The sequence below is a fragment of the Sturnus vulgaris genome, chromosome Z (assembly GCF_052056855.1).
Source record: "Sturnus vulgaris isolate bStuVul1 chromosome Z, bStuVul1.hap1, whole genome shotgun sequence".
Lineage (NCBI taxonomy): Eukaryota > Metazoa > Chordata > Aves > Passeriformes > Sturnidae > Sturnus > Sturnus vulgaris.
In genome coordinates this window covers 48,914,000-48,932,013 of record NC_142283.1, presented here as the reverse complement: position 1 = coordinate 48,932,013, position 18,014 = coordinate 48,914,000, and the positions used below count along the sequence as shown (strand labels likewise).

The 18,014-nt window shown below is 36.6% G+C and overlaps 1 protein-coding gene across 9 annotated transcripts in view; it reads right to left on the bottom strand.

The window, feature by feature from the left end:
• Window positions 1–18,014, bottom strand: part of BNC2 (basonuclin zinc finger protein 2) — a 333,043-nt gene that overhangs the window by 97,666 nt on the left and 217,363 nt on the right. For all 9 annotated transcript variants that reach the window (XM_088157179.1, XM_088157176.1, XM_014872199.2 and 6 more), the window contains exon 4: window positions 7,647–7,882. In XM_088157179.1, coding sequence (XP_088013305.1) covers window positions 7,647–7,882 — 236 coding nt within the window. The remainder of the gene's footprint in view (window positions 1–7,646; window positions 7,883–18,014) is intronic.

Here is an 18,014-nt window from a genome sequence, read left to right as displayed (position 1 = left end):
CTCACATATATTTGAAGGAAAAATATCTGTGATCATAAATGGTTAATAGAAATTCAACCACATTCTGAAGCAAGAAAGCTGGAAATAGTTTCCTCCTTGGCTTACCTGCCAAGACCCAAGTTCAGGGCTCTGTTTCTTCTGAAATGCTTGATGGCATCACTCACACCTAAAACAGCCTAGGGAATGAACTATTCCTCCCACCTCCTTCATCCTTCACTCTGCTTTGGGTGTTTGTGATTTCATCAACTATCACAAGAGAGACACAGGATCATGAACTCAAGCCTTGGCAGGTGAAGAGATTTTCGGCTCCATTTTAAAAAGCAAGCACACATGGTCCTGGCGCACGCCTGACAGACCTTCAGTAACAGACACTTCCATGCTCTGCAGCCTATTAGCTGTGCGAAAAGTACATCAGTGGGATCACAGCTTCTCACCCCTAGCACTGTAAACAGTCAGTACACATTCCAGATAGGACAAACACACCTACACAAAAGTCTCTCTTTTTCTCCCCCCGCCACTTTTTTATTTTTGACTGACAGCCATAAATGTTTTGTATAAAACAGCCACTTTTACATTTCTGAGCAAAGTGAAGCACTATGGCTATAAAGGCTAACTATTTCATAGTAGTCATTAGGAACTAGCATGATGTATACTGCTGTTGATCACCAGGGGTTATGCAGCCCTCTGCTTCATTACCCTTGCAAGATGCAAGACACAGAGCAGCAATAGCACAGCTCTCCAGCTGCACATATTCTGGAAAACCCAATGATCTTTGCATGTACTGAGACATCTGTTGTCACATAACTTGTCCTGGTGGCATTCAGAAGTGTCATCAGACTCTCTGGACTCTATTTTTATTGTTGTTTGGTTAAAGTGTGAACCATGATAAATATCCTGATGCAGTACTAATGTGATCAGTAGTGTTACTATTAGAGGTACAGCACCAAAAGCATCAGAGAGATATTAGTAAAGATAGTGCAGATACAGAGAAAACCTGAAAGTACTTCACACTATAGAACAAGTGTCATTGCTGTGCTCAAACACACAACAATTCTTCCTGCTGGCTCAGCAGCTGTGCTTTGTCTCTTATCTCCCTTTTCAGTCTTTTAAGGTTTATCTGAGCTTTTTCCACCCACTGTTTAGGGTAAAGATAGAATAGTCACACCTAGATTAGAACAGCTAAGAAGAATACAAAAGAGGAAGGGGCAAAGAAGAGCATCTCTGTTCAACAGAAGTGTAGGGGAGTCACACTAAACTGACACACAGGGGAGAAAAGAAACTCTTCCAGAGTTTCAAATATTAGTATACAATGATGCCATGGGAGGAATAGAACACTCAGGAGATGCACATCTAACAGATCCTTTTCATCTTCTTGTGCTTAAGAGGCAAAATCAGAGAACAAGGGGAAGTGAAATTAAGGTGAGGCTGAAGAAGGGAAGATAAGTAAAAAAGGGGGAACAATGAGAGGCAATGACAAAAGAATAAGGAAGTTGAAGTGGAAAGAGAGAGAGAAAGGAAAAGAGCGGCTCAAAGAACAAGAAACAGGCAGAGCATGTAGAAAAGAGACACTTTTAAGTCTCGTGTGTACTGCAGGACTAGATGTCTGGATAAATGTTACCCAGCTTTGAGTCTTCATTGCTCTGAGGGCTGCTGTTGAAAAAAATCTGAACTAAAGAATACAAATAAGTGTAAACAATAACTACGAGGACGAAAAGAAAACACAAGACAGAACTGTATCTAACAAAGCTGAAAAAAGTGTACTAATCTGTAAAAGGGTAACTCTCCTCATTATCAAGTAATTAAATGTGGGTGACAGTTATGGGTAAGGTGGCAGTTACGGGTAACACAATCTTGTTTGTGAAAGACTTATATTACACTTTGGCTTTGTTAAAATCTTTACCAGATAAACTTCTTAACTTTTATCTGCATCAGTTTTAAGAGTTGGTTTTTTTTAATAAAATAGTATACTACTCATAGAGGCATGGAAACACTAAGTGACTGCTTCTTAAAAGGCATGGAAATCCTTCAGTGGCCACAGGTAGAGAGTGTAAAGTATTAATTAAGGTATTGGCAAATAAGTCAAAGAGGAAACATTGCCAATAAAATAAATACAACACCTTCACAAATTAATTTTCTTTTTTTTTATTCATATGAGTAAGTGTCAATTAATATTTGCTAGGTTGCAACAGTCAACTTTTTTCTTTTTTTTTTCATAATTCAGTTACCTATTTCTCTTAATTTTCTTTAACAAATAACATACCATACCAGCATTGTAATGGTGTTCTTGTTGTGAAAGACAAAAACATTAAAATCACCTGACAGCACTTAGAAAAAAAACCAAACTGACAGAAACTTTGTGTGATTCATGATTATTGATAGCAGACTACATTGAACTTAGAGTATGATATAATCACTACATAACCTGACACTCCATGTCTACCTTGCAAAAGCCGATATCAGAGCTTCTTTTTATTTGTTTTCTTTCTAGTATTCTTTATGTTTATCTCTAGAAGAGGTTAGAGAGCAACAGAACCCCTCCTCATCTGAATTCCTCCACAGACAAGCCAATGGTGGGCAATATTTAATTTTAAGAATACTAAAGCAATTTCAATCTGTGCATATGATTAACATTTAGAACGTGAAATGGTAAGGGATTATTTTGAGAAAGAAAAGAAATTAGGAACAATATTTTCAAATATGGTCAAGTTTCTTTCTTTGGCCTCTACCCAAATATCTTCATTTAATCTGGATGTAAAAATAGTATGCATGAACAAACTAGAGGTGGTAACCTACTACAGAAACCAAATTACCCATTTCTCTCTCTACCAAGAGAAACTATGTTTTACAAAAATTTGAGAAACTATCAAATATAAACGACAATATTAGTTATATATATGTTGATACATATATATCAATATATACGAGCATGTAGTTTGACTATGCATATAGCTATTGTTTCTTTTTAAATCTCAGAACTGAATTATTGAAACACTGCTATGTATTTAATAATTTCAATGAGTTTATATTTTAGTTAATGAGATTTTTTTTTTAATGTGTAAAACTGCCTGCACCTCCCCACTCTCTGTCCTGAACCATGTAGCCTTCTGAGATCATACCTTCATAGCTGACTTCTTGCTTAACAGTTGCTTCCAGACTACAGAACAAGCACACCATTGGAAGACTAGACCAATTTTCCCAAACCAGAAAATGATATCTAATAATTTTGAATTTCATCATTTTTCAGCATTGACTTTTCTACAGAAAAGAACTTCATTTAGGATTAGTGATTGACCATGCAATGTCCAGGATATGAACTTTTGTAAGTGAGTCTCCTTTTGGACCTATAAAATACCCATAGTCTTCCATCTGGCTTTAGTTTTGACTTCGTTCTATGTTTTTTATTGTTTGTAAATTTCTCATAACTATGAACTGCACTAAAAAGTCTGGCAGCTAAGATATTACCTATGAACTACTGACTAATCTACTTTTTTCAAGGGCATGACAATAAGAATGGGACTTCAAGGTCTATATCATTTTTGCTAATTCTGCCAATGTTCTGTTCTGTGCCTCTGCTTCCTTCTTTGTATTGTAAAGACAACATATATTTTCCGCTTTTATTCTAAGAAAGTACAACTATTTGACCACAAAATAGTTGAAGAAGTCTTGAGCTATTACTCAAAACACTGAATCATTATTTTCATGGAGTCAGTTTATGGCCTCTAAGTTGTAATCACATGTCCTGTCTTCTGCAGCTGGACCACTGTAAAAACTGAATGCCCCAACTGTTCACTGCTAGTGGCATAATTGCTCTCCAGTCCTTTCCTCTCAGAATAATGAGAGTTAACTTGCACATGTTTAGAAAGAGGATTTTTCTAACCTGGTTTGTTTAGAGAGAATCCGGCTAGGGAGCAATTTCACATGTAGCTACACTAGCAAATGGATGGGGTAAACTATTCTCCCCAACCCAGTGATCTCTGGTGGATCATAGAAGAGCTGGCAAAGTTACCTCTTCTCTCAGCTTAGCTGGAATTAAACCAGGGTTGGAGACTCACAGCTGAGCTGTTCTTTACAGAAAAAGTAATGTCATCTCTTTGAGTAGCATGTGCAGTATGTGACACTCACTGTTTTTGACAAAAATAATTTATTTTCATGTAAAAGGCATGTGAAGTTAGGTGTTCCCAGAAGAGAAAACTTACAGGCTCACTAACCACATACAGGTTGACACCAAAAACAGTAAATTAGTTCCATGAGATAGAAAAAACAAGCCTAAAATCTGAAGCACTGAATTCCTATGGAGCAAACACAATCCAGAATGTTCCTCTATGCCATAAAGTTTTTTTGAGGATCAGTTCTAAAGATAAGAGAACAGCTCCTCTGCTAAAACATTAATCCTGTGACCGACTGATGAAACTGGTGACCAAATTGTCACTAACATTTCATTGATATGTATCTACTCACTAGAAACTCAATTTATTGCATGGAGGCCAGAGGATCTTGCCAGGTCTTAATGCCTTTCAGCCATTACTGGCAATACTGTGAAAATGGTCAATACTGACAAAAATGTGAAAGGTGGTGTTATCAAATTACCTCTGCAGCTTCAGGGTTCCTTGACTTCCTGTGCTCTATTAATGCATCCACTGAATGAAGGCATAAACAGTGCATTTTTCTCTGCCCATTGCTTTCTAATTTGCTATTTGGAAACATTATTAGTCAAAATGAAGGTATTGCAAACAATCACACCCACTTTGCAGCACTAATAAACAACTGTTTTTCTCTTCTTTCTCCAGTGGAGTAAACAATAAGCTTTTTCTTGAAAGTTACAAGGAAAAAGTTGTGAGGTTTGCAGGGGGGTTGTTCGTTTGTTTGGTTGTTGAGGTTATGTTGGTTGGTTGGCTGGTTGGGGAAATCATCTGACAATAGTAATTTATTTTGAGTAGATACATCTACCCTACCATTCAAAAACTCCTCTATTTACAGAAAATGTTAAAATATTTTAACACTTCCATCCTGTTGAGGGCTCTTTCAGGACAGATGGAAGTCTTAGACCACCCCAAAGCATAAAACTCCAGTTTTGTGCCAGCTTTACAAATCTCTTGCATGGTGGTTAATTAATGAACATTGGAACTCGAACCTCGATAAAATACTCTGGAATCTGTTACAACCATTACCTTTTTCTATTCTGTTACTTTTCTTAGTCCTTGCTACTAAGCTTCCTGTTTTTCCTCCTCTGAAGGAAAAAAGGGGGGAACAGCGTTATACATGATTCTTTAAAGTTACAAGTGTCAAGTTTTTAAAGAAGAAATTTTTATTGTCATAGATTTAATTAATTTTCCCAAGGTTTTTCTGCATGTGTGTTTTACTAACCATTTTCCCATTCTGCCATATACTGAGTTTTCTAGCTTTAATTGAAACAAAATGCACTTTTTGCCTAGAGAACCTGTGGAGATATTCAAAAGCCATCTGGACATGGTCCTGGACAAACAGTGCTAGGTGGCACTGCTTGGACAGAAGGTTTGGACAAGATGACCTCCCTCCTAACCTTGACCAGTGTGTGATTCTTGGAAATTAGACAGCTAAATTAACAGGGATGCTCGACTACACACCTATCATAGGTCTTCATTCACTCATTAAGAAAATACACAGTCGAGTGCTAACGAAGTCAATATGTGGCAAGTCTGTAACAGCTGCCCTTAACTTTCACTGATAATTGTTCTCATTTAAATGGCATAATACTCAATATACTATTGCTGAATATAGTAATTCATACTATGAAATTCATAATATGGTGAAATTCATGCCTTGGGGGCTACGATGTGACTGAGTTTTAGCCAGATAAACTGAACTGTGACCTAATGGGGTATTACAGGCCTTTACACCTTTCAGATGCATGGGTCACAATCTCAGTCTGCATAAACATCTATGTAATTATATTACAAGCCATTCTTGCATATATTGAGATCATTCCAAAAGACAGTTAAAACAGAATCAATATGAGCATGATTCAATAGCCTTTAAAACAAGAAAACTATGATTTCACTCAGTCTTCTTGTCTGTAAGAGACACAGAATTGCATTCCACGCTTGTAATATATTGTCCATAATTATTAATCACATTAATAACCAGCAGATTTCTAATATTATATCTTTAAAATTATGTATTTTTTACATGGATTGCTTTACAAATCAAATTTCGTCAGCCCTCTAGACCAATAGCATTCAGAATCCAGGAATCTAAAATATGATGCAATATGCATATAATCACAATACATATCTCTGTGGTTATCTCTCATGTATCCATCTTAATTATACATCATATGTAATATTTATAAATATTTAACCATACTTTTGTATCATACAAACATCATAGATATCTACTGTACAAATATGATGGATATATCCTTATATGTTAATTTAGACTGGTAATGGAAATAATGGATTTTGTTCTATTTGAGTAAGTGAACACTTAGCCTTACAAAATAGATGCCTGAGAGAATCCTGAAACAATTAAAGAGCTTCATTTCATATATGTCCTAACAAGAATAAAAATATTTCATTATTAAAGTATAAACCTTTTTAGTTCTATTTTTCTAGGACTGTTTTACAATTCAGAACTTTTTTCTGTGAGAATGTCAAATATAGAGCATTTAAGAAAACATTTACAATCACAGAAGGTGAAGTTTTCCACAGAATCACATAAAGCTAATTTACTTCTTTCACACAAAGTACAGAAACCTGAAGGGGAACTACGAAATAGAGTGAGAATTTCTCAGAGCAGGCATAAATCCCGTATTTTCAATAAACTTCTAAGCATGCTACCATTGCCTATAAAAGTAAAGCAACAAATCTGCAACTAAAATTTTCAAAGATTTTAGGCATGTCCATTTCAAAAACTGGAAGAATCTAGATTATGAAGCGCCCCTATAAAGTTAGTAGCATGTAATATTACGCTATTAATCAGAAATAGTCTTACAGAATGTAAAAATTCCCTTTAAAATTCAACAGCTTACGGAATTTTTCAAATAAGAAACTATACATATATTTATGACCATACTCATAAAGCAAACCTGTCCATTTTTCTGTTAAACATACTTTTCTTTTGATTGTCTATGTCAACTAATCTGCAAGCAATACTTTATACAACACTGTGTTTCAAAAATGCCCTTATAAAGAGGATTTTCCTGTTTATACATTAGGATAGTTTCCAATATAATCATGATCACAACCCCCATTTCATCTATACATTTTTAGGTATATTTCTAAAGAAGGAAAGAAAAGATGACGGAGCTGCTGACTTGCATCTTAGTTTCCCAAGTCAAACAGTAGCCCTTGAAAACTTGCCAGCTGCCTTTGATGGCCAGATCATGCTTGCAGGTAGCTAACCTCAGTATTTGTAGTATTTAAAGCATTTCCTACAATAAACATAAGCAAGTACAAATAAATACTATGGTATGAAGGCACCTGTATTTTTTTAGCTTAGGAAAAATCGAATATTTTATTTTGCCAACACTATGATTAGGCTTCAACATACCAGACTAAATTAATTTCATATCCTTCTACCTCTTTGGGTTCACCATCACTACGTCCATACATCAACAACAAAAAAATCAGTTAACTGTGTTTGAAATCATGCTTTGCTGTATTTCCTACCTGAAGAATATAGCCTCGAACATAGTCTCGAAGTGTCCAGCCTAAGCCATGTAGAATATGCAACACCTCCTCTTGCTTCAGTACACTGAAGAGTCGGTCAAGCAGTATCTTCAGTCTCACAGGCACAGCCTGAGTACCGTAGAGCATCAGGCTGCTGATGTCAAACACAACATTGGACTGCACAATCTCCACTTGGGTTGGGTGGTAGAGGTGTTGAGTACTAAGTTTGTCCAAGGCTGAAAGAAAAGGGGTCAAGTATAAGGAAAGAGCAAAGAAAAGACAAGAAACCATTCCAAAGAGTCAACACCACATTTGGCAGGTGCACTTATTTTCCAGAGAAGTATCACCTGTATGATTCATAGAAACATAGAGTCACAGATTAGTTTGTGTTGGAAGGGACCTTTAAAGGTCAGCTAAGTCCACTCCCCTACCATGGGCAGGGACATCTTCAACTAGATCAGGTTGCTCAAAGTCTCATCCTACTTGATCTTGAATATTTTCATATGGATGGGGCATCTGCAGCCTCACTGGGCAACTACTCCAAAGCCTCAACGTTTCTGGAAAAATCTTCTTTATATCTAACCTAAATATACTCTCCTCTTTTCAGCTTAAAGCCATCACCTCTTGTCCAATCAATACATGCCCTTGTCAAAAGTCTCTTCCCAGCCTTTTGGTAGGCCCCCTTTCAGTACTGAAAGCCCACTAAGGTTGCCAAGGAATATTACCCAGGCTTTTTTTCTACTTTTTCCCTGGCGGAAGGATCCCAACTCTCCCAGCCTTTCCTCACAGGACAGGCCCCCCATCCCTCCGATCACCTTGCTGGTCTCCTCTGGACTTGCTCCAGCAGGTGCATACCTTTCCTTTGCTGAGAACCCCAGAGCTGGGGTCCTCCTACTCCTGGTGCTGTCTCACCAGAGGGGAGGATCATCTACCACACCCTGCTGGCAATGCTGCTTTTGATGCAGCTGAGGGTATGGTTGACTTTCTGGGCTGCAGGTGCACATTGTTGAGTCATGGTCAGCTTTCCATCCACTGAAGTTCCCCAGGTCCTTCTTGGAAGTGCTACTCTCAAGGAGTTCATCTCTCAGTGTCATGCTTGGGATTGTCCTGACCCAGGTGCAGCACCTTGGCCTTGTTGAACCTCTTGAGGTCGGTATGGATCCACCACCCCAAGCTTGTCCAGATCCCCTTGTATGGCATCCTGTCCTTCTGGTGTGTCAACTGCACTACTCAGCTTGGTGTCATCTGCAAACTTGTTGATGTCCTTACTATGTCACTGAAGAAGATATTAAACAGTACTGGTCCCAGTATGGACTCCTGATAGATGCCAGTCGTCATTAAGTCATCACCTTTTTCACAGATGCAGTCCAAAACAGCCTTAGTTTCCAAAGGTCACAAGTAATTTTAATTGCTGTGGCAGAAGGGTTCTCAGGAGAGACTCAGACACGACAATTCTTATCATTCAAGAGAAATTTATGATTAACTAATGACCAAGACTGAAGGAATGCTGAATTGAATGGGACTGTTAAAGGTTTGATACTTAATCTCTAGAGGAAAAATTAAAACAGATACTCTCTAAACTCCAGTCTTTTCAACATGTTAAAACTAAGGCCCCTGATTTACCAAAAATTTGATCATGAATTCACTGATACTAGAATTGGCCAGTTCTTTTCACCTGGCTTTACAAATTCCATGATATTCACTGTGATTTGAATAATTTAGAGATAAGGGAAATTTGCAGGATGAAGGTAATTCTTATCCCCTTGTGAAATTAAAAAAGATGGAATTGCATATGACATAATGCATTTTACTGAATATCAATGTTTAAATTTAATTTTATTTCTACTTTATGAATTATGCTGCAGCACCTAAGCTTCTCACTGCTTTTTAAATCAAAATTTGTGAGCATTTAAAATAATCTTATAGGGACTTTTCCTGTACTTGGTTTCTTCTCGTCTTATGGTCACTAGAGAGTTCATGTACTCTTGATAAATTGCTTTCTCACATCCAGAGCTCAAAGGCCCTTATCATTTACTTGCTGGCTTCATTCAACACATTTACTCCAAGGACTACTATTGCCAGAGAGTTCCGGTTTCCTCATACTTCATTTCTTGCAACTGAATTGTCTGATCTTTCCTACTCTAGTGGCTAAGTCAACTTTGAATAAATAACTTGAAATATTAATTTAACATTCAAACAAATTAAGAAATTGGCAAGCCTAGGGACTTCAGTCCTATGTCTCTCCATAGAACACTTATACTGCAGGACATGAAGAGTGGGATTTTTTCTTCCAAAAGCTCTTCTTCCAAAGTACTTCACCTAAGTAGGCTTCATGATGTGGGACTGATTTTTTTACCAGGTCTAATAAATGAGATTTGATTGAAGCTTAAACAGGTCAAAGCCTGTCCAGCCTTTCCCTCCCCAACATTTTATGTATGTTCTTTTACTAAGATGGTTATTTTGCTACTCCCATAATAGATGTGTCATGAAAGTTCTTGGCTAGAAAAGCCAAGAAAATTGATATTTTTATTCTGCAGATTGGGCAGTATGTGTAGTGATATGTACATACACGTACCTGAGGGACTGATCAAACATTTAGGAGTAAAACAGAGGTTTTTTTTTTTCTAATACTAGCATTATGCACAATAGGAATGGTGTAAAGAACACTAGTTTCAAATAGATAGCCTGTAAGAACACCTTCTAACAGGCTATTGAAATCATTGAGCAGATCTGGATCACCCTGAGCTTTTCAACTTCAGTCTTACAGAATGAGAATAGGGTCCAAAGATACTACCTGGATTTTCCAAGATTTTGCAAATTTAGACCAGAACCAAAACATGAATGGATATTTTCTGAATATTTGAAGATTTTTAATGACTGAATCATACTGTATTTACTGTATATATCCTAATACTTGGTTTTGTTTCTCTCTTCTTAACAGTAAATAGCATGCCTGCAGTGAGGAAAAACAAGTTCTTCCATCTAAAGACTTGTCACGCTGAGGATGTTAAGATCATTATTCTAAATGGTATAAGTGAGAACGACTTAAGACATCTTTATATAAGGATTATTGGGTGGATTACAGATATAATAGTTTTTAATTTCTCTAACAATGAGATTACAAAACTCTGTGGACATATACCCATTTCATGTTAAGGTGACCACTCTGAGGATAATATCTTTTGGAAAGGTTGAGGTGGAATGGAAGAGGGGAAAAAGAAATGAAGTTTTTTCAATAACTAAGCACACTCTTTGACCAGCTGATAGAAATTTTTGCAATCTAACCTATACTATTCCATTCAACTGCAATATTCATTCTTAGTAGCATTCTCTACAGACATCTGCTTCTCAACACACATACACACAGAAAAAAAAATAATTAGCATGATTTCGGAACAACATTCCAAGTGAAAATGACACTACCTCCACTTTCGTTTTGTTGCCTTATTATCCTATTATATAATAAACAAGCAGTGAATTTTATCCTTCTCAAGTGTAAGTCAAGATATGCAGTAAAAGATGGAATTTATAACACAACAAAATATACATTATTGCATGGGTGCATAAGAACATTTGCAGGCAAAAGACAAACCTCCTGCTAGACGAAAATAAAAGGGATGTAAATGAAACAAAAAGAAACACAGTTGTATTCATATGAGAAATAACAGTATTGTAATATTCTGAAATTCTTTCTGAACATTAACTATTGATATCCCTTTAACTTACCAGAAGAATGAAAATTCTCACTCTCATTTTAAGTTACAAAAAATTTTGTATTTCTTTAAAAGGTTGCTAAAGATGTTGATAGAGGATGCTGATAGAGAGAATTTTTGTAGTATTTCTCATTTCTCCTCTGGTACCCTTAGTTAGCTAATGCCAGTGCTCTATGTGGATTCAAGAAGCCATTTATGTTGATAGACACTTTTTTCAGTAAGAGGTAAGGCAGGACCTATCTCATTGCTTTTCTGTATGGAAAGAATTATTAGCTTTAGCCTTCATGACAAATTTCTGATTCTTGTCAAATCTCTGAGTAAATTGTTTTATTCTGCTGTGCTGAATTGCCCACATAATTTCATGTGGATAATGCATTCATCATCACTTTCTGTTCAAAACTATTGGTTTAAATTATACATGCTAATGAACAGTGAACTGTTTTACAGGTGAACAACAGTATCTGCAGTAGTTTATGATTTCATAAGCACTTAGGAAGTTTCAAGATTAAATATGCTATGCAAAAAAATGTGCTCTATCATACCTGAAAAATAACATAAACAGATGTGTCTTTATTAAGAAGTTATCAGTGATTGAATATCACAAAGCACACATTAAAAGTCCCTTCTTGATGGAGCATGAGGTATTACTCATACTTTGTACAGTTCCAGTGGGATCAAAAGTTCACCCATATGTGTTTGAGACATATTAGTTGTAACTTGCACAATCTTTTCCAAAACCGTGACTATGATGGGATCAGTTATGTACTTAAACTAAGAAAGGTACCTTTTCTTAACAGTGCAATTTCATTCTCAGCACTGCCCTGACAGTCAGTCTGGTATTCGTTAATTCAGTATATGTGAAATGGTGTTCTCTGATACAGGGAGATCTAACTAATCTTAAAATCACATACCTGCTGAGCAATCAACATTTTCATGGGACGGCCTAAGAATTCCCTTGTGTTTTACTCTGACAGCACTCAGTCAAGTAACATTTCTGTGGTGAATTCCCAATTGCAAGTACTAGTTTCAGAAAATTAAACTGTGAGGGGGCCAGAAAGGATTTTTTTGTATAGAGGACATTAAAGAAGATTGCCTTCAACAATGAAAAATTACTAACTGCATAATTAGTACAGGAATTAGGAACCTTTCAGCACTGTTTTTCCAACTCTGAAGTATCAAGTATGTACCATAATAATTGAGAACATTTTAGCTGGAAGGGGCCAAAAATGACCATCTAATCCAGCTACCTGAGCACTCCAAGACTGGTCATCAGTTAAACCATATTGAGGGGGTTGTCCAAATGCCTCTGGAACAGCGAGTGTCTTGGGGCATGGAGCACCCCTTTAGGAAGTCCATGGTTTGACCACCCCTCCCATTAAAGAAGTGTTTCCTAATGTCAAGCCTGAACCTCCCCATGTTTGCTTATACACTCTTTAGCCTCCTGAACATTAAACAAATTTTGAAACACAGATTTTAGAAAGATTCTGCTCAGTATAATCTGAAATATCAAAAGAGCTTTGAAATTGTTTCAGTGTCAATCTTCATATTACAGCCTGCAATATTCTTATCAAGTAATATTTCAGAAAAAAACCCCTTTGGATATCTTTGCAATAAATCAATGAACAAACTTTTACTTTTGTGTTCTAATTGTAGTTTTTTTGGTTTTGTTGTTGTTTTTTTTTTAATGTAATAAAGTAAGGAGGGGTAATGTTTATTTTTTATTTATATTTTGTTGGAGTTTTGAGACTGTGTAATTTAAATGAAAATAAGTACAAAGGACATATTAAAATAAGGCACAGCTTCTTCCTCAAGTTATCAAAAGACAGAAAACAAATAAGAGATTTTTCATTTCATCTATACTGTGTCCAGTTCACAGGCTCAGCTCTGCAAATTTACTCATTGCCCTTAGACCTCTTCCTTCCCAATATGCAGTGAAAAAGGTCACCGAAATTAAAAGCCATGCCTCTGAGTAGATTCTATTTTTACTAAGTAAAAGAAATACAAATACGCAGTGATGAATTTTATACTTTAGAGGTCTCATATTATTTTTTTGAATAGCTACAATAAAAGCATGACATTTTGCCTTTACTGAATAGAAAAGAATTTTAAATATCCTAGTTTTAAAGCAATTGGAGTTGTAAGTACACGTACCTCTTGCTAATTTCCTGATCCTAGATAAGTATTTTATTAACCTGAGAAGGATGAAAAGGTCTAGTGAAAGCTCTAGGCTGATTTGCCTGGCTGTGTATCTCAGAACACCACAGAGAAGAGTCTGTAGGTTGCAATAGGGCATTATGGATCTCATTCCATTTCAATTTCAGGTTTGGGCTCTCCAGTATAAGCTCTCTGGATTTTCTGAATTTTTCACACACACATACAAATGATGATACAAAATTTTACAACCATCATCTTCTCTCTAGATTTCTAGATTTGTTCAAAAACAGGAAGATGAAAAGAAAAAAGTAGTCTGTGTCTAGACAATAAAAAAGAACTTTCCAGACATTTTTAAAATCTAAGTAACTGGACCACTTTTGCTGCAAAAGAAACTAAAATTGGAAGATGGATTAAAAATATAATATCAACATAAAATTCTATCATACTGTTGCAACAACAGTGTTTGAGTGTGCTAAAACAGATACAGTATTATTAATGGCAGTTGAGCACTGTAGTTTACTCTTGATTTTAAGAGGTGAAAATGAACAGCATCACATTTTCAGAGTTCAAGATTTTCTTCTTTTTCATCAACCACAGGAAAAAAAAGGTAACAAATCCTTAGTAATGACAAAAATGCTGGAGGGGCCAGTTATTACAACCATAAGAGGTGGTCTAAACTAGCCTCCCTCAGTATATATATTTAATACTGCCTCCAACATGGTGTAATATGGTGCATTTTGAAGGCAGAAAAAATTGCTCCTCAAAAATATCATGCTTAGAAACTGACTAAGGACAGGAAAAAATTTCAGTATCTATTGAACAACTCGAATATTTTCATGGTGCAGGAAATGATCCCATTCCCTCCTGGAGCAAGAGTGGAGGACATGAATGCATGAACATTCTGAATACGTATTTCAGCTGCAACATTGCACTCTTTGGTAATCTCTTTTCCATCTCTCTCTTCATCACTTTTGCAATTTATCCCACATAGAAGATAAATGTTCACTAAGACAAAAATCCTGGAAGGAGAGTAATTAAAGAAATTCCGATTCATAGGCAAAACTCTTTTTTTGTAATGCCTTTTATTGTATTTAAAAACTAATAATGGAAACCACTTGCTAACTGCACTGAGTCTCTGACAGAGGGACACATGTGTGATCTGCTAATTTACAGCTTGCATGTACAGATGTTCACACTTAGTAAAAGGCTTCTTAATAGCATTTTAAAATTAAACATGTGTTGATAATAGGTGTTCCAAATCCAAACAACACAGCAACTCAACTGATACATGTTTTCATGCCTCACCATGCCTCACGCTCTAACAAAAATCCCCCCAGCACTTCAGTTGCATGTACACAAAATAAATGTTATTAAAAAAAGACTGAATGAAAACTTTCATTAATTTTTCTGTCTATGATCTGATTCCAAGTTAAAATATCTAGAATGCTACTAGGTTTATGTAGCCAAAAGCAGAACCACAGTTTGTTCACAGACATTGCTTGCTGTCTGCAATTTTTTTATTCCTTTACAAAACTTTGAACCCCATCCAGCTTTGACACACTGCCTCTTCAGTTAATAACTATCAAGTTTCCCCTTGTCTCCTGTCTACTTTTCTTTGAGGCAATTGCGCACTCAGCACCCCGAGATAATAACACACATCTATAAGATAAAAGCAATGGCATTAATGTAATTGTCTGCCTTTCTCTCTTTAGCCTAATCTTTTTTTTTCTTTCAGTTTTGACTGCCTCTGTGACACCTGTTTTTGTCTCCTCTGATCCTACGACAGGTTTTCCGCTGACAAGGTTTTTGCCTGACAGAGATTCTGCCAGACAAGAACATAATAAAATATGAAGAACTGCTTGTCAGAGTTTCTGCCAATGCTCACATGAAATGGGGGGGGGGGGGGGGGAGAGGGAGGGGGCAAAAAAAGAATCCTGACCTTTTTTTTTTTTTTTTTAAAGAGGCCCTATGCTAGTTGCTTTTGGCCTGTCAGGAAAACAGCCTTCCTGGCCAATTCCTGCAAGCCAAACAGGTGTCTTCCTCTATGTTTTCTTTCTGTAGAAAAACAGTTTTCTTTGATAGTAGAAAACATGACTGCAAAGGTAAAAAAAAAAATAAAAGGACAAAAAAAGAATCCCAAATGCTTTCTCCCAGAAATTTAGGTTAGGTACCTCAAAAGCATGTCTTTGATCCAGAATTTGCCATCTAAATTAATAACAAAAATTAAATGGTAGGCTTTTTTCCCGCCCCTTCGTTTTCACAAATGTATTCAAAGGAACATGTTGTAAAACACCTTCATCCCAGTTCTCAGAAAAATATCTGGGCCAGAAATTTCCTGCATGGGCATACTGCAGGAATGAAGACACCTGACTATTGGGATCAGGGTAGGGAAGATGAGACAGAGCCTCTTATGTGGGCTTTGGACCTTGTAGTACTCTCCATCAGTATGTGCATTGGTGCCTACATAAAAGAGGACTTCAGCTGATTAGTCTGATGATTAGTGATGGAGAAACACATGTAGATTAATCATGTGAGCATTCCAATACACAGCTGCTTTTGTGTGTGCTGGTATCAGCAGTCTCCTCTGCTGCAGACAGCAGCTATGGATCATGGTGTCACAGTCCTCAGTGCAACAATTTTGCCCACCAGCCTAGATTCTAGTCCAGAGCCCCAACTAAAGCTCAGGCCTGGACCTTTGTTCCCCTCCTATACTACATTGTAGGTGTGTCTGGCTGTAGTCCTGTCTTCTAGACTACCTCAGATTCATGTTACAGCCTGGTCTTCTATCCCATCTTTGGCCCATTTTCTTTTGTTCCTTATTGAAGCCTGTGGATGGACCCTTGACGTGTATTCCCTTGCCATGCCTCAGACTGTCAATGGACACCGTTACCAGCTCCTCATTCAGTTTACCCTGGTCAGACCTTGAGGAACTGTGCTAATGGTGCAGGCATGGTCAGTGTTCTCATTCATAAAACTAGTTCTACCATTCATACACATCAGCCTTACCCATACCAATTCATGTACTCTGACCATTTCTGCTCCTGTTAAATATGCTTCAGAAAAATTGACTGTAATCAATTAGAATACAATTAGAAAAGTCTCTGAGACTCATGTTGTACATTTATTGTATTATCTTTTCTCTTTCTAAAATCCAGATGGAAATGGGATAATTGAGTAACACTAAGGTCTGCTAAATTAATCTGGCATAAGTGCCCTCAGAATGCTATAGCTCAAAATGAAATTCCTCCTAGTAGGTACAAAAAGTTTCTTCCTTTCAATTTCACATTTGCAAAAGAGAAACCTGAGGTAAAGTTACCCATGGTATTATCATTTAAACATCTGAAAGCAGTATGAATTTTTTATTCTTGCAGTCAAATCCCATTTTAACCTTATGAAGCTATATGGAATGAAGTAGTAGGGTTTGTTTCATTTAGAGCTATTTCAATTTGTGTTCTGCTTAACCTAGTGAACTCTAGTTAATTAGGATGTTCCTATAAACAATTAAGCTTCTTGTAGGATCGTTAAGAAGATATAAAAATTTATGATGTAATAAACTGTAATAAAATGATAAAGTGGTTAGCACATCACAGCAATTCAGGTGCAGCAGCATAGGTGTTAAAAGAGACAAGTAAGCAGGTACTGTCACCTAAACATGCTGAAGTGGATGCATGTTGCAGAAGTCCACCACTGCTACCTCACAAATCTGTTGGTGAATTGAACTCCCGTGTCTCATGGACTTTATCCTGCTCATTTGGGAATCAAACAGCAATTACTAGACACTCTTTTGCTCCCATCTGAAGCTATGCCATGTAGTGAATTTGTTATCATCACACTTAAAGGGCTCAAGATCATGGATTTCACTGACTACTTTTCCAAAAGGCAGATTCTACTGAGACTGGGAGGAGTCCCAGGTGCTAATTTAAAGTAATTGTTAGTATAGCCTATGTTCCATCTTGCACACAGCAAGTCTATTTATTCTGGATTCTCTTCTTTAGAAGAAAGGATAAGACATCATCACCTGAGACATCTCCTAGAATTTTGTCCCATGGTATTTGATGTAGCAAATAAGATCAAACCTTCTTTGTAGAATGTACATTCAATAATGATGGGCACCCAAATGACAGTATCTTGTACTTTTGAAATAATTTTAGTCTTAATGTCTATGGGCATCTTATAGCTAATCAAGGGCAATCATAATTTTAAAAAGTGCATCAGAGTTACCAATTAGTATCTGATGATCTTAATGACAATTCTGTGAAAGCATAAAGTGTGATTACTAATTTTAAAGTTTTTCAGAAAATAAAATGTTCAAAATGAGAAAAGATTTCACTTTTAGTGTGAATATAGGCCAACCCAGCAGAAACAGGCACTGTGCTTCAGAATGGGTCATGGCCTGTTTAGGACTTACCAGACACTCAATCAGTCCTTAGCTGAATGCTTGATGCCTGGTCAGCTATAATCTCACCTGACCATGCCCAAAGGACATGGCTTATTCAAACCT